The sequence below is a fragment of the Sus scrofa genome, chromosome 5, assembly GCF_054392235.1.
Source record: "Sus scrofa isolate SSC_HxYL_T2T_F1_AM1 chromosome 5, Sscrofa_HxYL_maternal_Yorkshire_Landrace_v2.0, whole genome shotgun sequence".
NCBI lineage: Eukaryota > Metazoa > Chordata > Mammalia > Artiodactyla > Suidae > Sus > Sus scrofa.
This window is the reverse complement of record NC_139387.1, coordinates 17,641,509-17,664,175: the sequence shown is the minus strand read 5'-3', so window position 1 is coordinate 17,664,175 and position 22,667 is coordinate 17,641,509. Positions and strand designations below refer to the sequence as shown.

The 22,667-nt window shown below is 54.9% G+C and overlaps 2 protein-coding genes across 19 annotated transcripts in view; one reads left to right on the top strand and one right to left on the bottom strand.

The window, feature by feature from the left end:
* Nucleotides 1-161: 161 nt before the first annotated feature.
* Nucleotides 162-21,572, bottom strand: PRPF40B (pre-mRNA processing factor 40 homolog B). Its single transcript, XM_084955715.1, is given in 27 exon segments — nt 162-727; nt 828-971; nt 1,085-1,146; nt 1,408-1,585; nt 1,802-1,888; nt 2,143-2,238; nt 2,447-2,584; nt 2,802-2,918; nt 7,436-7,527; nt 7,676-7,790; nt 8,395-8,528; nt 9,226-9,376; nt 9,727-9,835; nt 9,935-10,099; nt 10,627-10,691; nt 10,777-10,906; nt 11,137-11,340; nt 11,576-11,600; nt 11,684-11,804; nt 12,088-12,198; nt 12,332-12,357; nt 12,582-12,609; nt 13,299-13,364; nt 14,181-14,306; nt 14,308-14,324; nt 15,088-15,168; nt 21,210-21,572. Coding segments are annotated over 27 exon segments (3,036 nt in total). The 5' UTR covers nt 21,565-21,572; the 3' UTR covers nt 162-634.
* Nucleotides 21,573-21,913: 341 nt separating this feature from the next.
* The window catches only part of FAM186B (family with sequence similarity 186 member B), a 29,692-nt gene continuing 28,938 nt past the window's right edge, over nt 21,914-22,667 (top strand). For 10 of the 18 annotated variants that reach the window (XR_014803196.1, XR_014803195.1, XR_014803191.1 and 7 more), the window contains exon 1: nt 21,914-22,367. The gene's annotated coding sequence lies outside the window, so the exon portion shown is untranslated. The remainder of the gene's footprint in view (nt 22,368-22,667) is intronic. The other 8 variants (XR_014803192.1, XR_014803190.1, XM_084955623.1 and 5 more) reach the window with 1 other exon arrangement.

Sequence of the window (22,667 nt, the reverse complement as noted above, 5' to 3'; positions counted from 1 at the left end):
AGCAGAAGCCTGGGGAGGGAGAACTTGGCTAGGTGGGCTCCAACCACACAAAGGGAGGCAGGCCTGCCGTGAGCCAGTAGTGCCCTCTGCTGGCTGTGTGTGCACCTGTCCAGTCCCCAGCCTGTCCCAGTAGCACACAGTGCAGACAAAAGAGCCACTCGTCACTTTATAAATACTGTTATTTAAAAAACAAAAGCAAAACAGAACACACATACACTAGGCCCTGGGGCTGGAGGAAGGAGTGGTGGAAGCCCAAGGGCCTGGGCAGGCAGGAGCAGGCACTGACGCTAGCGGGTAGGGACCCCGCCCTCTGCCACCCAGGCTGTGTCCACCGGCCTGTCACTCTTCCTAGAGGCCCCTCCTCACATTTTATCTACTGGCACCACCCTCCCCACACGGCATCCACCACCAATCTCTGATCTGGGGCTGAGGGCAAGGACTGCACTAGTTGTCCGGGAAGTGGGGGACCTTGAACACCACGAGCAACCTGGGGAGGTGCTGGCTGCGGTGTGTTGGGGTTGGGGTTACTTGAGGAAAACTGGACACAGACCCGACTAAGGAAGAAGTCTGGAGTGGACGGTGAGGGTGACCTAGGCCACAACCTCACACTGACGGGGCAGGGGGGCTCGTTGGGTCACTGGTGGTCATCTAGTTGCTGCAGGAGTGTCCGCCGCCGTCTTTCCAGCTCTCCCTCGCTCAGCTCACTTTCCGACGTGTCCCAGCCCGTCTGGTGGAGCAAAGGCACAGCTCACCCATGGCCTCCCCTGAGGGCTGCGGAGGCCTGGGCAGAGCGCTGACTGGGCTGGGGTCGGACGCCTGCCTCTCACCTTCTCCTTCTTGATTCCAAAGCCTGGGGAGCGGTTAGGGAGCTCTGCCCGCCGGAGGTCCCTGTCCTTGTCCTGTTCTGGTTCTTTCTCATCACTCTCCTTGCCAGCTTTCTCCTCAGGGTCTGTCTCGCTCTCGGGACTGTTCTGTAAGAGCCCAGAGCCCGCCTCGTCAGTTCCCGTGAAGGACAGGCCGGGAGGCGGGCGAAGACGTCTCCTAACACAGCAGGGCCGTGAACGGACGCTCCTTCGCTACGCACCGACTTGTGTCTTCTCTTCTTGGTTTTCTTTTTTGGTTTCTTGGCTTTGCGAAGACCATGATCTGGAGACAGAAAAATCCCCACTAAGTCCCACGGGAGAAGGAGGCCTCGTCCTGTTCTCTGCTCCTTCTTCGCAGCCAGGGACCTGTCTGAGGACGTCTCAGTCCAGCTCGCCTTCCTGCTCCTGGTCTCCTGCCCGGGCAGGGATGGGACGTTCTCACTCTGACAGGTGCAGCCCAGCCCTCCCAACCCACTCTACCCTCGGTGGCAGGGGAGCGGGGGAGCTCCCCCAAAGGCCTCCTCTCCAGCTCCCGATTCCTTACCTGATCCAAGGAGAAGGCGTGAGGATGGGGAACCCCGTCCTCCAAGGGCAGCACCCCCACTTTCAACAGAATCAAGTGAGGAAGAGGGCTCGGAGCCCGACTCTGAGGGGTTCCGCCGCCTCCGCCTGGGGGGCCGGAGAGATGGTGGGGGCAGCTCCTCCTCTTCTGACTCGGAGCCCTGGGGAGAGCAGCAGATGTGGGTTGGCACAGAGGTTCTCTGGGCTCCAGAAGCCCTCAGGGCTGGGAACTGGGGATGGAGAAGGAGGCTCCAGGGCCAAAGGAATCCTCAGATCCCCCTCCGGGGAAGGTGATGTAGGGGAGAAGCAAGGAAAGGGGTTCTCATTTCCCCAGACAGTCCAGCCTCACCTCCCATCCTTTCTACCCGCCAACTCACTGAAGGCGAGTGCGAACGCTTGCGATGGTGCTTCTTGCTCTTTCTGCCGTGTTTTCGGCCTTTGGTGTGGAGGTGCTGGCATTCAGTCTGGTGAAGGCAGACGGAGGAGTGAAGAAGGCACCAGTTTAGCCACAGGAGGGACCCTACATCCTAAAATCTAGTCTGGCCCCATCCTCGAACGCTCAGCTCTTGGGCTTCTGCCAGGCACCCTAAGACCTCCCCTTCCCTGGCTGTTCCAGAAAGGGGAACCCAAAGGGTGGAGGTCACCAGGATTTCCCTTAAGCTGGCCTTGGGTGTTGAAGAGCTGGGGCAGGTGCAGAGAACTCAAAGCTCTGGCTCACCTCCAGTACCTGCAGGAACTCCCGGAAGAGCCGGATCCTCTCCGACTCCAGGGTGATCTGCTCAAAGGCTGAGTCGCACACAAAGCGCTCACGGACCTTGAACAGGAGAGCACTGCTGATCAGACCGGCCCCAGCACGGCATGGATGCTGCCATGAGCACAGGGCAGGGCTGGGGCAGAGGAAGGAAGGGAGCCGGAGTTGGCCCCGAGCCGTGCTATGAGGGGGGTGGGCCCCCAGTGGTGGAGAAGCACTGCTGCCCTCAGGACTGAGGGGGTGGTGTGTGGTGCCAGGCCGTAGTCCTGACCTCTTCCCAGGCAGTGCCCAGCTCCAGAGCAGGCACAGCCTGCCTCAGCATGCTTCGAAAGGCAGCTTCCCTGCGCCGCAGCCTGCGTGCCTCCTCCTTCTCCCGCTCTCTCTCCCGTGCCTCTGCTTTTTCCAGCAGCTGAGGGCAGACAGGACAGGGTCACCCAGGAGGGCAGGCCCCCACGCACTCAGACAAACCTCAAAAGGTGGGAAATTGGAGTCTGGGCTCCTACTGTCATCCCCGGCACTGGGGCAGAGTCACACCGGGGCGGTGAGTGAGAAGGAATGGAACAAGACCGAGGGATGAGTTCGAGAACGGAGCCCTGGCTACAGCCCCACCCCGCGCGGCCCCTCACACTATTGAAAGTCAGCTTGATGTTGCCTGCATCCAGCGCAGCAGCCCTCTTGTCAAAGCTTATGACGTGGGCGAAGTCCTCAAAGGCTGTGTTCACTTCCACGCAGAAGCCCCGGTCCTGTGGGCACAGCAGTGCATGAAGCAGGGGACACCACAGGCCTGAGGCCTGGAGCTGGCTGGCCTCCAGGGCAGGCAGAGGGGTCAGACTGCAGGGATGCTCAAGTGGCCCCCTCCCACCCCCTGGCAGGGATCCCCAGGACTGGGATGTAACTTCGGAGGCTAAGTCATCCAAGTCCTCACCATCTAACAATTAAGCCTCCTGGGCCCCCCCGGCTTGGTTGTCACAGGGAACTGGGAGGAAGAGGCTGGGTCATGGGGAGGGGGTGCAAGGGGTGTGTGTGCCCTGTCTGATGCCCGAGTTTCTCATAATTCTCTGTCCCCTTGGCTTAAAGCTTGAATGCCTGCTGGGTCCAACTACTGCTCAGTAACTTCCTTGCATCTGCAGGTTCCACCCTTTGGCTGTGCTCACTATGTCCCAGGTACCATGCTGAGTGCTTCAACTATCTCATTTAATCCTCACAAATGTGAATTGAAGCACGGGTCCTAGTCTCCTAATTTTACGTGGAAGGAAAAAACAAGGTTTAGAAGAACTAAAGCACTTGCCCAAGGCCTTCGAGGCTAATACACAGCTGAATGAGAATTCTATCCCAGGTCTTTCCAACAACAAAGCCCCTACTTTTAAGCACTACACTCATCTGGATCACTCAGTCCACGAGAAATAGAGGCCATGAGGTGTGCAATTCCCGAACGATACTAAAAACACCTCCCATTGTAAAAGCACCACAGCAGCCCCATGAAGCAGAAGCCTGGAAAAGGACTCACTTGGCCCCGGACGACTCAGTGGAAAGTGAAGCCCCTGGAGTCTGAAGTCTGGGGCGCAGGCCCAGATCCCCGTCCTCTCCCTGTCTCAGCTCTGCACTGCTCTGGCCTTCCTGCTGATGGCAGCGGCAGATTCGTCCTGCTTCTCCTGAGCGGACTTCCTCCACCCGTGCTCTCCAGCCCTTCTCCTCAAAACACACCAATCTCTCTCGCTTAGGGAATTGCGAACTTCAGTCTCACCCCTTCACTGGCTCCTTCCACCAAGTACACACTTCACTTAACCTGGAACACCCTTTCCACCCTGCTCTCACCTTCAAGCTTACAACCTCTGCTGCTTCACCTTTGTTTCAAAATCTTTAAATGCAGCACAAAGGAAAACATTTATTGGCCTATCATAAGCAAGACACTACAAATATTATTTAAATCTCATGACCTTCACACATATTATCCCTACTTTACAGAGGAGGAAACTGAGGCTCAGAGACTTTATACAACTTGCTGAGGTCTCAGAGTTCCCGTTGTGGCGCACTGGTTAATGAATCCGACTAAGAACCATGAGGTTGCGGGTTCGATCCCTGGCCTTGCTCAGTGGGTTAAGGATTTGGTGTTGCTGTGAGCTGTGGTGTGGGTTGAAGACGCAGCTCGGATCCCGTGCTGCTGTGGCTCTGGATTGGCCGGTGATTAGACCCCTAGCCTGGGAACCTCCACATGCCACGGGAGCGGCTCAAGAAAAGGCAAAAAGGCAAAAAGACAAAAAAAAACAAAAAAAAACAAAAAACCTTGCTGAAGTCTCAATGAATAGCCAGGAGTTACCACCTCTAAAGCCTGTGCTACACACACTCCACTGTCTTCACGGACACTGCTCTCCTAGAGGTTGCTCATGTCCTGAGAGTCAACTCCAGGGACCCCCCTCTCTGTCCTTGCTCTTCTGGTGCCCAGCAATCAGCTGTTCCCTTCTTCAGTGCCCTCCTCTCCAGGGTCCCCTCCTGTCCCTCTGACCTCTTTTACCTCTCCTGTGCGTGCTTGTTCCCCTGAGGACAGCAGTTTGTCTTTTCAATCCACACTGTCCCGAGCAACCTCCCTGTCCCTCTGCCCCTCTGCTGATTTTCAGACCCATGAGAGACTGGATATTTCACAGACACTTCAAATTCAGCAGATCCTAAGATCCTTGTTTGCCATGAGCCCCACGCCCCACACCCACTCCTATGCATCCCCCAGGCCTGGATCTTCTGGCTCCCAGCTGTTCCAAGTCCAGGACTCTGTATTATCCTAAAGGATGTAAGGAGCTATCACAGTCTGCCTGGCTGGTGGATGGCCACAGGGACTCCTGGGCTCAGCGGCCTTCCACAGGAAGGAACAGAAGGGGAGCTGTTTAAAGAAGATTCTTTCTCAGGAGGTGTGGAGAGACAGGACTCAGCAAGGACAGAACACCCACAAGCCTGTCAGCAGTACCAGCCTCTCTGCAGCTCAAAGTGTCTGATAAAATTTGGCTCTCCTGGAATTAGATATTTCTACTTTATATGATCATCTTATTATATTTTTGGCCATGCCTGCATTATGTGTAAGTTTACAGGCCAGGGATGGAACCCGTGCCACAGCTGCAACCTGAGCCACTACAGTGACATCAGATCCTTAACCCGCTGTGCCACTAGAGAACTCCTGATTATCCTATTTAAAACCTGGTATTTGCTTTATTCTTCCCTGCCCTAGGTTGCTTTTCAGAAAAATTCCACAAATGGAATTCCTATTTTCTCCAGCCCTGTTCTTCCCACCTAATCCTTATCAATGGTGCCATCAATCCACTCCCACATCTCTGACTCCTTTCTTCCCTGGATTTCACACACACAAAAACCTGTCAATTCTACCTCTGAGTGACTCTAGCCTACTGGTTTTAAACTTTCATTTTTTTTTTTTTTTAAACAGCAAAAACATCTATTTCAATAAAAATCTTATGTAGAACCTCAATGTATAAAAGAGAAACAATGCTGTTGCAACTGACCGTAGAGGAGGGAGGATGAGGCCCTCCCCCCACCGCACCCCCAACACCCGCTCAGCCCAAGGCACCTCTGGGGAAACCTAGGAGTTTCAGGAACAGCCGGAACACCACGGCTCTGCTCACCAGCCATCCCCACTGCACCCCCCCGAGCTCACTCCCACCTGGATCACGGCAGCAGCTCCCACCTGGTCTCCTTGCTCACCCCCCATGCTTCTAACCCTGCCTGGAGAGTCCAGGGCTGCCCAGACTTTCCCACCAAATGGCCCCAACAGCAGGGGCCATGACTCACTCTGGGGGTGAGTCAGAAGAGCATGACACAAGCCCAGAATTTATGAGCCACTGGCCACTATCACTTCTAGAATCCTTAAGTCCTATCTTCCTGCCCCCCGCCCCCGTCTCTAAGCACACAAGCATCCTGGCTGTGAGCGCGGCTCTACAGCATCACTCAGGCTTTTCCAAGACATCAGCCGATCATATCACTCCCTTGCTCCCCATTACTTACAAGATAAAAACCCAAATGCCTTATTTTAGCATTCAAGGGATTTTACATACAGGGTTCTCCTTCCCAACTGGGGCATGTGGTTCCAGAGAAATAGAGGAAGCCACAGGACAGTAAGATACCTCTTACCTAATGGTAAGCAATTTTAAAATATTAAGTCTATGTTAAACGGAGAATTATTATGGTATTAAAATGCAACACCTGCATGAATTTTTGAGGCAAAACACAGGGCTTCAAAGAAATGTGTGTGGAGTGGGACATTTCTAGCTTAATTCTCAGATCCTCCTCACCTCAGGTACCAAGTCACTCCCCCTGGTAACAAGGTGCAGTCTGGGGGAATGCTCCCCATTTTTCAGTAACCTGCTCGAGGCCACACACCTGTAAGTGGCGTGCTGGACTTTTACCCCCACAGCCTTCCAGCCCTGCTCCCAACCACTGTGCTACGCTGCGGCCTCAAACGCATCAGAATGCTCGTTTCCAGAGAAAAAGGCTTCTCTTTATCCTTTTCTGAAACAGGGCTCGCCTGGTCCATCACTCACTTTTCCCCTTTGATAGACGTGGATACTGAGAATTCAATGTGCACACATGACAGTAAACAGCAAGTAACCTCGCTCCCATGTCAGGGAGGTGATAGGGAGCGATAAGGATGACGTGCCCCTTCTAGAAGGCACTAGCATCTGAGCTCACGTCCACTGAATGCCTCCAAGAGCAGCCTAGTGCCGCTAGGTAATGCAAACTTCCGAGAGAAGCTGAGATCTAGATTTTAACTGTAATCTCTTGATTTTAAAGTTAGCAAAAAAATCCAGATTTTTCTAAAACACTGTACAGGAGGGAACATATCTGGGGGCTACCAGTTTACGATGAGCTGTGCTTCTTGCCCCTCAATCGCGCCGTGCCCTGCCAACCCCTGGGCCTTTGCTCCTGTAGTAGCCTGTGCCCAGGACATCCACCCTCCCCCGCCTACTCCTTCTAAGAGGCGCAGTTCAAATGGCAACTCCTCCGACTCTCGCCTCTCTAAGAGCACTCGCCCCACTCCACAGCCACTGTCACGTCTATCTTCCTACTGAGACCAGAGCTCGAACTGGATCTTCCTCATTTCTGTGTCCCCAGTGCACAGTAAAAGATGACAGTAGCTATCCCTTGAGCCCAGCAAAATGCGGGGCAAAACGCTTCAGCACAACAGGACTTAGAAGGGAGTCCTGTCCTGGACGCCCGCCCTGCACCCAGCCTGCAACCACCCACGACCCCAGGCCTCCCTCACCTTAAGGATGTCCTTAATGATCTTCTTCTCATCATGGAATCGTGCCTTCAACTCCTCCACGTAGAACTTGAACAAGTCCAGAGGGGTGGAGCCTGCGGGGGAGGGAGGGAGGGGGGCCTGGCGGGCGGCAGCTTCCCAAGGCCTAGGGGTGGGGTCGAGGACAGGACCAAGGAGTGGGCGTGCAGAGAGGCTGGCAGGGGAGGAAGCCAGGCCACGAGAGGGGGTGCCTGGCTGCCTTACCCGGCTGGCCCAGCATGTTGGCAAAGCGGACATCAGTGCTGACTGCTGGGTACAGCTCCATCCAGGTGGACATAGAGTGCAGCTGCCCTGTCTCGTGCAGCTCATCCAGGAAGGTCTGAGCAGGGAGAGGCCAGTTACAGGGAGAGTGAGAAGGGGAGGGAGGCAGAGCCGAAGACTGGGGAGGGACAGAGGGGATGGCGGGGAGGGCAGGGACAGCCCAGACTGAGGAAATGCAGGCAAGGGAGGCAGAGATGAGGAGGTACAGACGATGTGAGAAGATGGAGTGTGAACACAAAGGGGCCGACCTAAAACGAGAATGAGCAGGACGAGGAGCCAAAGAAAAGGAACCTTGTCTGCAGCATTATCTTGCCATGACTTGGTTTCAGCTTTCCAAATGTGTTACAGCTAAGGAACCCCCACCACTACCAGCACTAATGCCACCTCCAAGCTGGGGGACAAGCTAGCCAGGCCTGTTCGGCTCCCCACCGAAGGGAAAGACTTGGCCTAGCCGTGGAAGCCAGGCTTTGAGGGTTCTCTCTGCTGGCCCTAGAGGAGCCCGGCCCAGAGCTGAGGGGACACAGCAGGAGCAAACTGCAGGCACAGAGAGGCCTTAAGGAGCTGGCACAGGACTGGGCCTGGCCGAGAAGGGACAGGGCCCGGGTGAAGAGGCGACGGTCTAGGGCAGAGCTAAGCTCAGGTCGGGAGGGTGGCCAAGATACCTGGAAGGCCTCTCGGTTCTTGCGCTGCTGGCGCCGCTCCCGAAGCCGGGCCCGCTCCCGCTCCTCTTCCTCCTCCCTCTCCAAAGCTCGGATGTGCTCCTCAAAGCAGATCAGCGCATCTTCTTTGTCCATGTCTAACGCGGGGAGGAGGCTCAGCGGGCACCGCGCCAGAGGGACACCCCTCTAGACCCAGCACTCCCAGGGCTTTGAAGATACTGCCCCTGTAGGTGTCGAGGACACCCAGGGTGGAGGGGTTGGGGCAGCAGGGGGCTCTGCGGGAGAGGCTGCTGGAACGGTGGTTCTTGAGCAGGGTCATGGATGGTATGAGAAAAAACTAATAAACATTCAACTCTTGTGAATTTGGTTACTAGCGGTCATCATACGCAACCAGTTACCTCAGGATCAGAGGTTTTACTTTTTATGGAAATAGGACCCAATCAGGTGTTGATGCAACTTCAAAGGGTGAACATGAGAAGACACCGCCGTGGTTGTAGGCCAATGGCAGTTTACTGCACCATGTGTGACCACTTAAGGCCCCCGATCCCTTGGCAATTTACCATCATATTCACATGAGCTATTAAAATCATCCCCGGGTCTTCTGATTCCTACCCCAGTGCTCTTCCTCCAAAGGCACACAATGCCCCAGTCAACAGTGGGCCCCCGAGGGAGGGAGGGAGAGTGTCCTGAGGAGTCCAGAGAGGTTCTGAGGCTGAGTGCTGGGGACTCCTAGATGTCCAGGAGGGCAGGAGGGGCAGGGAGTGGTGGGAGCCAGGTGCTGGGGGTCACTGAGGGAACAGGAAGGGACGAGAGGGGGTGGAGACCCAGGCTTACTCTGCAGCTGATGGTCCTGAGCAAAGCTGGGGTTATCCATGAGGTACTGCTGGGCCTGGGACCACGTGGTTTGGAAGTTGACGCTACTCATCCCATCTAGGATGCTCTTCAGAGCCTGGATGTTGCGGCGCCGGAGCTGCTTGGCCTGTTCCTAGGGAGCCACAGGGTCAGGGTGAGACAGGACAGGCCGAGGCTACTCAAGTGGGCCTGGGCAGGGGAGGAGTCGGGGAAAGGAAGGTAGCTAGGGAACTCAGGACGGCCAGGCTCCTGTCCCTGGAAAGGGGAAGGAGCCCAGGTCACAGACCAAGCCCGCAGAGACCTTGCTGTCCTCCCACACTCGGAGGTGAAGGCCCAGAGCATGTCGGGACATGCAAGAGCCACACCAGCTCCTGAGTAAGGAGCTGGGACCCTGGGGCCACGAGCAGTGAATGGCCAGAGTCCACAAGGGAGCGAAAACACAGAGGGTCTACGACGAGGTGGAGTCAGCCCGGTGACTGTTACCTTCTCCTTCTTGGCCAGGAAGAAGAGGACATCGTCATAAACCTCTTTTCGATCCCTCTCGGGGACCACAGCCCAGACCTCCAGCTCCCCGAAGGTCTGTTCTGCCCGCCTGTGGAGCACAGGGGCCGTGGGTAGGCAGGCAGAGAAGCGAGGCTGGGCCCACAGGTTCTCAGGGTTCCCAGGCCCCAGCCCAGCCCGGCCCCCTGACCGGTAGCGGGTGGTGGAGGTCATGCGCTCGTGCTGCTCCAGGAAATGCTGCAGGGTCTGCTTGGCCTCCTTGGCTCTTAGCCGAGCCTCTTCCTTCTCCTCCTTCTCCCGCTGCGCCTTGTAGGCATTGAATGCCTGCTTTTTCTCACTCAGTTTGGGCAAGGCACTGCGGTGGACAGGGTGGGAGTGGGCACAGAGGCGTCAGCCTGACCTGCACCACAAGGCCCACCCTGCAGCATCGTGGCGCACATGGGGGCTGGCCTCACAGAACCGACTGGGGGGTCCATGCATGGATGCAGCAGGCTGTAGGGGCTCCAAGGGACAGGGCGGCAAGACAGGTCTCCAGGATGTGGGGTGGGGCGGAGCAGTGAGGGAATGAGACAGGGCTCCAAGGCCCTGCTAACACTGGGCCCCTGTGCTCTGGGCTTCTCAAGTCGCAGTCAGGCCTCTGCCCTACCCAGCCCGCTCTTTGCCCAATTAATTCAATTCAAACCAATTCAATTCAACAAGCATTTATTGAATGTCTCCCATCAGGTCCCTCTGCCCTCCTTTTCCTGGAGGCCCTCCTGCTTCCCTTCCCCCACACACCCACCCATCTATCACTCTCCTCCCTCGAACCCCCCGGGGTTTTCCAGGGAGTCCCTGGCTCAAGTGCTCTCATGAACAGGGTCTGGGGTGCCTGCCCAGGCCTACCTGTAACGGGGGTCAGTGACCACCATCTTCATGGCCTGTTCCCACGAAGCGTTGGAGGGGACAGCCTGGAATGGAGCAGGTGGGGGGGTCAAGGGGCCTGCCCACCTCCCGCCCTCTCCAGGCCTACCCTGGGGGCCCCGCCCTCAGCACCTTGTCTCGCAGCAGCTCTTTGAAGGCCTGCTTTGCCTTCTCCCGGTTGCTCCAACTGAGGCCAGACCTCTCTGGTTCTGACTTGGATTCCTCTTCCTCCTGCTGTGGTGGCTGATGCTGTCCAGCAGAACTGAGGGGCAAAGGGGACTCAGCCATGGTGTCCCCCAGGCCCTAATTTTCAGTGCCCTGTGTGACCAGGACACCCTTCCCTTGCTCCCCAGGGCAGCCCTTTTCTATTCTTCAGAGGTCACGCCCAGATCCTCACACCCTTCCTGAAAACCTTGGCAGAGGTCAAGGGTAGAGCCTAGATGGGAGCCGGAGGCCAACACGGGAATGCCACTGGGTGGGGGCAGCCCTCACCTGCTGGGGCCCTCCTCCGGCTGCTGCAGGAAGCCCTGCTCCAGGGGCTGGCCAGCTTCTGACACATTGCAATCTTCACTCCCACCTGGCTCAGGTTCTAGGAGGCCTGTGGGCACCAAGGTGGAGCCAGGAGGCACAGGCGGGGGGTCGGGCTGCGGCTGAGGAGGCTGGGGCTGTAGGCTCTGCGGCTGCTGCGGCTGTTTCCTGCAGGTGAGCAGGAAGGGCAGTGTCCAGCAGAGCAGGGACAGAGGCGCTCAGGGGCTGGCTGGGCTCTAGCCTATGAAGGACTGGGGCCAGAGGAGACCACTCCACAGGAAGACCACTCCCTAGAGCTGGCTCTTCCTCCCACAGAGTGGAGCTCATGGGGAGAGGCCACTGCCAGCCCTCAGGTGGCCCCAAGTACGGACGGATAGGTAGGCAAGGTAGCCACATCACTCACCCTGCAGCCTCCTGTTTGACTAGAGCTGCAAGAGGAAAGGATAACATGGTTATAAGGGCAGCAAGGGCCACGCCCCACAGCCCCTGCCTGCGCCCACCCCCTCCTCACCCTCCAGGTCATCCAGGTCCTTGGGCCGGGTCCAGCGGGACTCCTTACTCTGGTTGTTATAGTAGTAAGGTTTGCCTGTGTCCGACTTGTACTCTTTCCAGGGACACTGGGACAGCAGGAGCTGCAAGAGGATGGGCCAGGGAACATCAGTGGGCTGGGCATGCCTTCCAGACACAGCTGGGGGAGCTAAGGGGACCCGGGAGTAGGGGACACAGGAGTGTTTAGCTACCACCTGGCCTGGTCACACACAGGGGAAGGTGGACTTCCTGAGATCCTAGGGAGGTTGGGGAGTACTCCGGGGTCTTGGAATCAGAGGAACCGTGTGTGTAGTTAGAGACTCAGGGGAAGCCAAGAACTCAGAAGGGTCAGGGCAGCTGAAAGGGCCAGAAAGCCTTGCTCAGGACCTCTGCCTTGGACTTGAGCACGCTGGGCTTCTCCCACACGGACTGCTTGTCGTCAGCATTGTAGTAGTAGATGCGCCCATCGGGGGCCACATGCTCACTCCACAGGGCCCTCTGGGGGTGGGGGCACAGAAGGGTGGTCAAGGCCCCTGGCCCGAAGCATCTCCTCTTCACCCCAAAGATTTTAACCATCAGCCCTCCACTTTCAGCCTTTCTACCCAGAGACCCCTGAGCTGAAAGAACTCACCGGAGGGCCAGTCCCAGGCACAGCAGCTAGAAAAGAAGCCAAAGGAAACAGGTTAAGTCCTTGCTCCAACCCCTATCTTATCCCCACCTATTCCTCCCTTATTCCAGCCCCAATAAATATCCCTGGTCCCATCAACATCCCAGGCTCCCTGGCACCCCAACAGGCACGATCCAGGATGGGCTCTAGTCCATGGTCCCCACTCCCCCCACAACCTCCGAGCCTGGGGGGAGCAGGCCCCCAGAAGACTCACAGCTGGCGGTGTCCGCACCCGGAGCCGTCTGCCGAAGAAAGAGGAGGGGGAAGGGTTGGGGCCAAGCCCAGTGGCCCCCAAGACCCAGGCCATGGGGGATGGAGAAGCAGGCCAGGCCAGGATCCATGTGTCCTGCTCCCAGGGATCTCTGTTTCCTAACAGGCTCCCCCCACCCTCTGGTGCCGGGGCTCTGGGACCCCAGGAGGAACTTGTACAGCAGCTCCTTTCTTCGTTTTCCTCAAGTGAGAGTATTTTGTTGAGTCAACCTCCACGGCCCATCTCTTGCACAGTGAATACCAAATGCCACATCCTACCCAGACTCTACTACACTGAGCAACAGCATAAGAAGGTACAGCGAGATCCCCAGGTACTGCTGCTTCCTCCAGAGACAAAGGAGATGTGAAGAGGAAATTGTATTCAGGTGTCCACAGTGCTAACTGTGTGAGGGTGAGCATGCCTGGCATGGCTGTGTTCCTTCAGGGAGCTGGGCGCCACGCGGGGAGCAGCAAGAGAGGTGTACATGCCTTTAGGGACAAGTGAGAAACTAGAAGAGCCGAGTGTGTGGCTGGAGAGGAGGACGCCGAGTGGGGAGTACTGCTGGGCCCAGGACAGAGGCGACGAGAAGAGGGAAAGAGTAGAGGCCACGTCCCTGGACTCCAAGTCAGACCCACAACGCTGCTGGGCAGAGCCCACTCCTGCTCCTTGCCCAGTGCTTACCGCTGCAGTGACAGGCACTGCTGGCATCAGCATTCCCGGCATCATGGGAGGTACCATTCCTGGTATCTGTGGATGCAAAGAAGACAAAAACTAGCTACCGAGGTGAAGGCAGGCACAGACTGTGAAGGGTCCTGAGAGAACCCACTGGGTCCATGACCCTCATGTTTGTGCCTCCTCAGACAATCCCCTGGCTCTGGGTTCTCAGCCAAGCCTGAGAGTGTCCTCCAGGCAGTCGGCAAGCAAATCCACACAGGCCTGGCCCCCAGTCCCCTCCCTCCCCTCCCCAGCTTCTAAAGTCCAGAAATCCGGCAGTTCCCATCGTGGCACAGCGGAAATGAATCTAAGAACCATGAGGTTGTGGGTTCGATCCCTGGCCTTGCTCAGTGGGTTAAGGATCTGGCGTTGCTGTGAGCTGTGGTGTAGGTCGCAGATGTGGCTCGGATCCTGCATTGCTGTGGCTCTGGCGTAGGCTGGCAGCAACAGCTCTGATTAGACCCCTAGCCTGGGAACCTCCATATGCTGCAGGCGCAGCCTTTAAAAAGAAAAAAAAAGGAGTTCCCATCATGGCGAAGCAGAAACGACTAGGAACCATGAGGTTGTGGGTTCAATCCTTGGCCGAGCTCAGCGGGTTGAGGATCCAGTGTTGCTATGAGCTGTGGTGTAGGTCGCAGATGCAGCTCAGCCCTGGCGTTGCTGTGGCTGTGGCGTAGGCCTGTGGCTATAGCTCAGATTTGACCCCTAGCCTGGGAACCTCCATATGCCAAGGGTGCAGCCCTAAAAAGGACAAAAAGACAAAAAAAAAAAAAAAAGTCCAGAAATCCACTCTCATCTCTACCCCCAGCTATATGACAGGGTTTGCTGAGGGGCAGGGAAGAGGATTACCTGTGTGAGTGGTGGTGGCGCCCCCATCGGTGGAAGCATTGGGGGCATGATGCCAGGCGGCATGGGGGGGATGGCTGGTGGTCTCTGACTCATGGGGGGGAGCCCCATTGGAGGAAAAGGTGGGGGGATTCCTGGAGGGGGCATCTGGAAATGAGGAAAGGAAGGGATACTAAGCAGAGAAGACATGGCTTTGCACCTGTCAGGAAACAGCCACTCATCTCCCGTCCCGACCCTCCACCCTGGCTCGGAGACAATTCCATGGTTTTAGTCTGAGAGACATCAAACTGCCTCCCTTCTCACCACTGAGATGGATAACAGGGGGTCCTCTGGGTATGACGGCAAGCACACGGGTTCTTCAGAGGCAGGGAGGGGAGAGGGAAGAGGGAAGTGGAACTGCCACCAGACCGCGACTGGAGGACCCCACCGCTCCAGCCATTCTCCCTCAAGAGGCCTCTCAGATGCAGCGCCAGAGGCAGGTGTTCAGTCCCCAAATCGCCCAGTCCCCTGCCTCCTACCCCTTTTTTTCCCAGCTCAATGACCACCAGTTGCCATTCCAGCCTGACTTTGTGGCGTATTTAAAGAATACAGACAAGGAGTAGTGAGAGAGAAAGACAGCCCCGTCCTGCCCTTGCACTAACGGGGTCTGCTCCCGTCCCCTTCTCCTTCCCCCAGCCCCTGTGTGTCCCAAGGACAAAAAGACAAGGCGGGGGGGACTGTCAACGTTATGGACTGAGAGCTTAACCACAGCTCCTCCCACCCCAATGCCCAAGCAAAACCACCCCTCTTCCAAGGGCAGCAGAAGAAGGCATTCCACCAAAACCGTGCTGGCGATGCAGCAGTGCTAGGGACGAGGGAGTTGGGGGTGCAGGCTGGAAAAGCCAAGCCCAGGGAAAGACATAAAACTTACGAAGGGTGGTGGCATCATGGGGGGCCCCGGTGGGAAGGGGGCAGGCGCTGCTGGGGGCCGGGGACCAGAATCGGGAACCGACTGTTGAGGGAGAGAAAAGTCATAGGACCCAAGATGGGCAAAGAGATGGGCTTTTGCAGAAGGGAAGCAGAGGGGTAAGGATGAAAAAGGAGCACAAAGTTCAGAGGAAGGGTCTCCAAGCCCAGGTTCCTGCCCACCTCCAGCTCTGAGCCCTGCATAGGTCCGTTCTCTCTCCCGCCAGCCCAGAGCCAGCTGGCTGAGCTCTTTCAATGCCATCTTTATTTTGGAAGTTTCCACTTTGCCAAAGCCAAGAAAAGATGGAGGAGGCCCTACTATGGGCACAGACGGGCTGTCCCAAGGCTTTTCATCCCCTCTCCTGCCTGTGGGCAAGGCTGTGCTTCCCTCAAACCAGTCAAACGCAGGTCTCCCGGGCCCAAAATACTCAGGAGGAAGTGGCCCTCTTTTCCTGTTTGCCTATCTGAATTCACTGTTACAGAGATTCAACCCAAAGCCATCTAAACATAGTCACTAGTCCTCCCTAAGTACTAGTTTCCCTAACTCTCCTCTCCACTACCAGTCCCTTCCTCTAACTGGCCTCCTCTTCAGTCACTCACTCACTCTTTGACATCTTCCCTTCCCAATCGCCTCCCTCTTCTCTTTAGCTCTATTCCCTGCACCCCCTCCCAGTGGCCACTGCCTCCCCAGTGGATTCTGCACTCACATCCCAGCGGATGAGGCTTCGAACAACCTAGGTCTCCCTGTCCTACACCTAATGGCCAGTCACATTCCATCCCTTAGTTCTCAGCTTGTTCTAAGAAGCCTTCAAGACTCTATTTAAAGCACCTCCAATTTAGCCTCTATCTCATCCTCTTTTTAGTTTCCTCATGTATACATTTTTGTAATTATTATGTTTGCTGGGATATGTGTTTCCTCTTACCAGAGAGTAGTAACATTCCATGAAGGCAAAGATTGTATCTGACTTGCTGAAAGCTGGATTCCTGGTACCTGCCACAGTGTCTGGCACATAATGGGTACTCAACAAATATTAAGTGAATGAGTGAACAAATAAAGAATCTTTACATAGAATCTTCTGATTCTAAAACTTCATTCTGTAGATAGAGACAGCCTCACATGTCTGTACAAGGCTTTTAGATCAACATTATTCTTAAAAACAGAAGACAGCAATCAGCCTAAATATCCATAAGTAAGGAACTATGACATTTGACACAAACATAAAATGGAATACTATGCAGTTATAAAAAAAAAATGAAGAGGCTCAGTGTCTTGATAGGAATAATCTCTAAGATACAGACACACAAAAAAAGCAAAGTGCAGCAATGTTTTACCACGTGTATAGAAATCAGAGATAAAAGATGACACACAAGAAATGAGCAGGGGGACAGAGATGGAAAGAATGCTCACTGTACGCCCTTTGAATATGCACCCACGTGACTACATTTATCCATTAAAAAAATTTTTTTTAAGGAAACCAGGGCACAGAGATGCAGCTAAAAGGCCCTGCCCTTCTTCCTTTTTGCTTGAAAGGTGAGGGGTGGTACGGAAGAGTTCCATGGAAAGGTGGGAGCTGGCTCAATGCTGCCCAATTTCCCTACTTTTCCAATTATTCCTATGGTGAGAAGGCTCAGCATTTAAAAACACTCTCTAGGAGTTCCCGTCGTGGCTCAGCAGTTAACAAACCCGACTAGTATCCATGAGGACGCAGGTTTGATCCCTGGCCTCGCTCAATGGGTTAGGGACCCAGCATTGCGGTGAGCTGTGGTCACAGACACAGCTGGGATCCCGCGTTGTTGTGGCTGTGGTGTAGGCCAGCGGCTACAGCCGATTTGACCCCTAACCTGGGAACTTCCACATGGCGTGGGTGTGGCCCTAAAAAAAAACAAAAAAAAAACCAACAAAATAACAAAACACCTCTCTAATCTTTACCTTTAGCAACATCTGTCCTTCCTCTCTTCCCACCCATCTTGCCCCGAGAAGAGAGGGGGTAAGTCAAACTACTCCAACCTGAATCACCTTTTCTCGGGATTCAACTACACTTAAGCCCTGTAATCAGACCTGTTCCTGCCCCTAAAACTGTCTTCAGTGCGGGAAGTCAGCAACCAATCAACACTTCTCTGCGCCACAGTTTCCCACCCAAGCTGCCTGAGAATCCTCTCTAACCTCCCAGATGCTACACGACCATCTTTGGTGCCTGCCAGGCTCCAGGGTCACCCGGCTCAGAGACTGGTGCCACCATCCACAGAGTTGTTGAAGAAACGTGTCACTCACCACACCTCCCTTGCCAATACATCAGTAAGTCCTATTCATTTGACCTCCCAAAGACTTCCTGATTTCCATTTCCTCCTCACTTACCACCCGTCTTTTTTCTCCTGACCTACAGTCATGGCCTGGTCTCCCCACATCCAGCCAACTGCAGGCCATGTTACTCCCCTGCTTAAAACCCTTTAATAGCTTCCCACTGTTCCTAAGATAAAAACCAAAGCCCGTGCCCAGGGCCTGGGAGGCTGTGGCGGGTTCGCTCCCCACCTGGCTTGCCTTCCTCACCCACGCTGAGCACCTGCTCTCTATCTTCCCACCTCAAACAGCCGCCTTTCCTGGGGCCATCCTCCCTCCAACCCCACACACCTGGCCGACATAACCTTCGCATCTGGCAGCCACCATGTCCTCGGGAAAACCTTTCTCCCAAGCCAGCCGCCTCATCAGAGCCCTCTCTTCCCTGCCCCTTCAGCAATTATCCACTGGAATTTTAGTTATCTGTACAATTCTAATAGAATTATTATTTTATGGGACACTAATAAAAAACACATGCTACTAGAGTTCCCGCTGTGGCTCAGCGGAAACAAATCTGACTAGTATCCATGAGGATGCAGGTTCCATCCCTGGCCTCGATCAGGGGGTTAAGGATCCGGCGTTGCTATGGCTGTGGTGTAGGCCGGTGGCTACAGCTCTGATTCGACCCCCAGCCTGGGAACCTCCATATGCCATTGGTGTAGCCCTAAAATGACCCCCAAAAATAAATAAAAGCTAATTAAATTATGATTCTCTGTTGATTTTAAGAGGCACCTTGACTTCAGAAATGTTAAAATGTCTTAGAAACAATGGAATATCTGCTACCTCCACTAACAGGGACTTTGCTTTTCCTCACCATCCCCATCACACACAGTATTTGTTGCCTTAAGGCCTGAATGGTCTTGGAAGGTCCCACAAAAGCATTGATAAAGCCTAGCGGTTATTCAGGGAACACAGAAAGGCAGAGCTGGAGAGGATTCTGGCAGCCACCCTAGGTAGTCCCCTTTTTTTCAGATGGGGGAATAACTGGCTCCAGGTCCTACTGCTGGTTAGAGACAGAATCAGGACTGGATCCAATCTGCCTTCCAGATCTATTCCCTTAAAAACACAGTCCCTGCCATAGGTAGTAGGTCTGTTTTTTTCATTCTAGCATATCCCCAGCCACTCATGTGGTTACACCAGGAAGGTTCCAACAGTTTATTGCTCAAGAACCAGTAGTGGCTTGGAGTTTCCGTCATGGCTCAGTGGTTAACGAATCTGACTAGGAACCATGAGGATGTGGGTTCAAACCCTGGCCTCGCTCAGTGGATTACAGATCTGGCGTTGCTGTGAGTTGTGGTGTGGGTCGGAGATGCGGTTTGGATCCTGCGTGGCTGTGGCTGTGGCGTAGGCTGGCGGCTATAGCTCCAGTTAGACCTCTGGCCTGGGAACCTCCATATGCCACAGGTGCTGCCCTAGAAAATACAAAAAAAAAAAAAAAAAAAAAAAAAAAAAAAAAAAGAACCAGTAGTGGCTCCCTATTGCCCACCCCACAAAATCTCTCATCCAACATTCAAACTTTTAAACAAGACCCATCCCACACTCTTCCTGACTCATCCTGACTCGATGGCTTCCCTTCTCTTTGCACAGAACTCTTAGATTACTCTATGTGTTCCTTTAATTCTGCTGTCTCTCATTTTGTTCAAGATGATCCAATATCCACACTTTCAGGTCGCCTTTATAGCTACCCTCCACACATACACACACTCCTACCTGTGTCCCCTCAGGATAAATTCTGCACTACTTTGTACAGAGTGACATGCTACTCTGCGGATGTGTGCTAGCTGTTTCACATGCGACCGCCTGTCACCCCACTCAGGTGGGTAGTTCCCTGCATACAGGGATCCCTTTTAAGCTTCCTCTGAATGGCTAGTCAGGGCCGTGCACACAAAGTGCTGTGATAAAATGCAGACCCATCCCTAACCTTATTTTTGCATACTGCAGTATCCTACAACAGACAAAGTGTGTCTGTGTGTACACATGTACCCAAGTACATTTGTTAAAATTCTCCAGATAAAAGTTGACCGTGATGAGAGAGGCAGTCTGGCAAAGGTCTGCATGGCTGGGGAAAGAGATCTGAAACCAAATACTAGCATGGGGAAACCTAACCAATTAAAAAAAATGTGTATGACCATCTTGAGCTTGGAATGGAGCCCCTTGGCCAGGGTCCAGATACTAGTCTGTTTTGGACAGTTCGCCACAGAGAACAGAGCAATGGCATAAATATGAATTACTATGGAATTTCCAAGGTCCTCCCTTCCTTAAGCCTCCCCTGTGCGATGTGCATACTTTCCTTCCTGAAAGAAACACTCCTGCCACCATCTCACTTGCTGCCTATACAACTTCAGGTCTCATTACATTTCTGGGTGAGAATCTGAAGCAGTACCTCCTGTGACAGAGGGATATAAGAAAGGGGGCTAATAGAGAAGCAGATCATTTGTCTTCCCTGGAACAAAAACACATGCGTGGGCTGAGGACAGACAATGAAGAGAAAGCTGATCATTTGATCAGGTGTTCACTGGGGCCAGTGGAAGGACTCCCCCACCCCCTCAAGATACAATCAATTCTTCTCAACCTCCACATGTGAGGGACATCGCAGGACTAAAGACTCAGAAGAACAAAAGGAGAAGAATGGAGAGACAGAAGGAAGAAAACAGAAAGAGGGGAAAAAACAGTTAATAGCTAATATTTACTGAGTGCTTATTATGAGCCAGATACCATGCCAAACACTCATTTAATCCTTGCAACTATCTTAGAGGTTAATACTCCCATTTTGTAGATAAAGAAACTGAGGCTCAGAGGGATCAAGGAACTTGACCAAGGTTCTAGGAGATTAAATGGCAGAGGCAATTGTGGAACCCAAGCAGTCTGACTCCAAAGCCTGTGCTTTCAACTATTCCACAAAGCAGTCTCCCAGCAAGCAGGATGGTGCCACAGGTATTTCTTACATTCAAATTCACTGCTCTAAGTTTTCTTTCCACCCCAATTCTCCCACAATCCTGAAATCCTCAGCCAGCCAGGTGACTGCAAGACTGGCTTGGTGTGACTCACTCCCTAAAGGGATATGTGTTGGAAAATGAAGGCTGGAAGGCACATCTCCCAGAAAGAAGTAGCCATCATCAAAGAGAAAAGTACAAGGGAGTCTGAGAGACTGGTTGATTCCCCTGTAGCCTATTTTCTACTTGCTGCCTTTCTGCAGCTGCCCTAGACAGCATCAGCCTCTCCTTCCATGTTTTCCAGATCGGCCTAGTCCCCACTCCCCTGTACCAGCCTGATTATTCCTCCTGCTCCCAAAGACTCTAGAAAATATCTTCCATTGCTTCTCTCTGATCCTGCCGTCTCCTCATCACTCTCCAGCTGATGAACAGAATGTTTTCTGGTCATCTTTCCTGGGTTAGGACTCAACCTCCTCCTTAAAGAGTTTCCCCATCCCTCCAACAGGATTCCAGAGGCGCTGGCTAGCCTGCCCCAGCCCTGCTTTGTGCCTCCCATCCCCCCACCTCCCTGGGGATTTTCTGCAGCCCCAGCTGAAGGCCTGCCTCCACGTTCAACCTTCTTTCCTTTGCTTCCCCACATCCTAGAACCCATTCTCCTGAACTCTCCCCTCAAGAATCATCCCATTTGGGAGCAGGAAGGGACCTGGGATGTCATTTTCATGCATCTTCCTTTTTTTTTTTTTTTTTAACTTAAATCGATGGGAAATCTAAGGCCCAAAGAAAAGTAGTGACTTGCCCAAGGTCACACAGAGATGTTACACAGTTTGTGGACTGCAGAGCCAGGGTTGGGACCGAGGGGCCTCTGCCCTTCCATTTCTTGACTTGTCCAGCACTGGGTGGGGGCCGGAAGCCTCTCTTTCCTCAGGAGACGATGCCCCCTCCTCACCTCAGGAGACAATGTGGGGAAATGAAGGAGGGGGTCTCCAAGAGGTCTTATGGGGCATCCAGGGCTTCCGAAGGGTCCAAGCACTGAGTCTGGGGAAGGGGCATGTCGCAGGCCAAATATCGCAAGAGGGGAAACTGTGGCCCCCAGCTTTCCCCTAGTCCCGCGGTTCCCACATTTCTCTCGCCCCTCTCTTCCTCCCCGACATTTCTCCACAAACCTACCCTGCATCCCTTCCTCCTCCTCACCCAGTCGCGCAACTCTAGTTCCCCTCAGCCCCCAACCCCCCGCCATCCTCCATCATGGCCTCCCCCGCCCCTTCTCCCCCAAATCCCCGCCCCCTCCCCCCTCCCAGGCTCCTCTCCCTAACCCCCCCAATCCCCCTGTTCTACCCCGGAGTCCTAGGTACCCCCGACGGCCTCCCCGGGCCCCGGGTCCGGGCCCGGGCAGCCGGGGGCGCTATGGGACCGCCCCGGGCCCCTCCACCCCCGCGCGGGGACGTTACCATGCCAGAGCCTCCGAGCAGCTGGGCCGGCTGGTCCCACCCGCCAGTAAAAGCCGCTCTGATTGGCCCGGCCGCAGCCGGGAAGGCGGGGCCAGTGGGGGGTCGCACCCCTTGGTGGCCCGGGCTCCGGTCGCTCCCGCCGACCAGCTAGGTCCCCCACCGGCCCGGAGCGCCCAGGCCCAGCCCCGCCCCCGGCACGGAGAGCCAGGCCCCGCCCCCGCGCCGCCGGCTCCGGGGTCCGCCCACCGGGGGGCGTGGCGCGCCTGCTCCGGGCTCCTGGCTCCCCCGGACCGCCTGCGGGCTGCCGCCCCGGGGCCGCCCACCTCCCCAGCGCGGGTCCGGCCCCTCGGCCGGCGCCCACGACTCTCCCGCCTGCCCTCCCTTCCCGCCGGCCGCCTCCAGACCACCTCCCGCAGTTTCCCGGCCTTCGCTGCTAGGCTGGCGCGTCCGCGGCGCTCCGACCGACTGGATCCCGCGCGCCCGCTCCCAGGACCAGGGGCTGGACCCAAGATTCATTCCGAATATAGGGGTATCGTTGCACTTCACAAAGCGTTTTTTACTCGATGTGTAGCTATTTTTCATTTTAACTCACTCATTCAACAGCGATTTATTGAGCACCTGTTACATGCCAGGAACTGTTCCAAGCACTGGGCAGACAGCAGTTGGGGAAAAGAAAAAAGCAGACAGACTCCCCGAAACCCCTGCCCTCATGGGCGTACATGGGCTTTTCACAGGACCCCAAAGTTACTTCTTTGGAGATTTAGCTCCCACCAAGTGGTGAAGTTGAGAGGCTCCCTATTTACTTTAAGGAATAAAAATGCGAGATAAT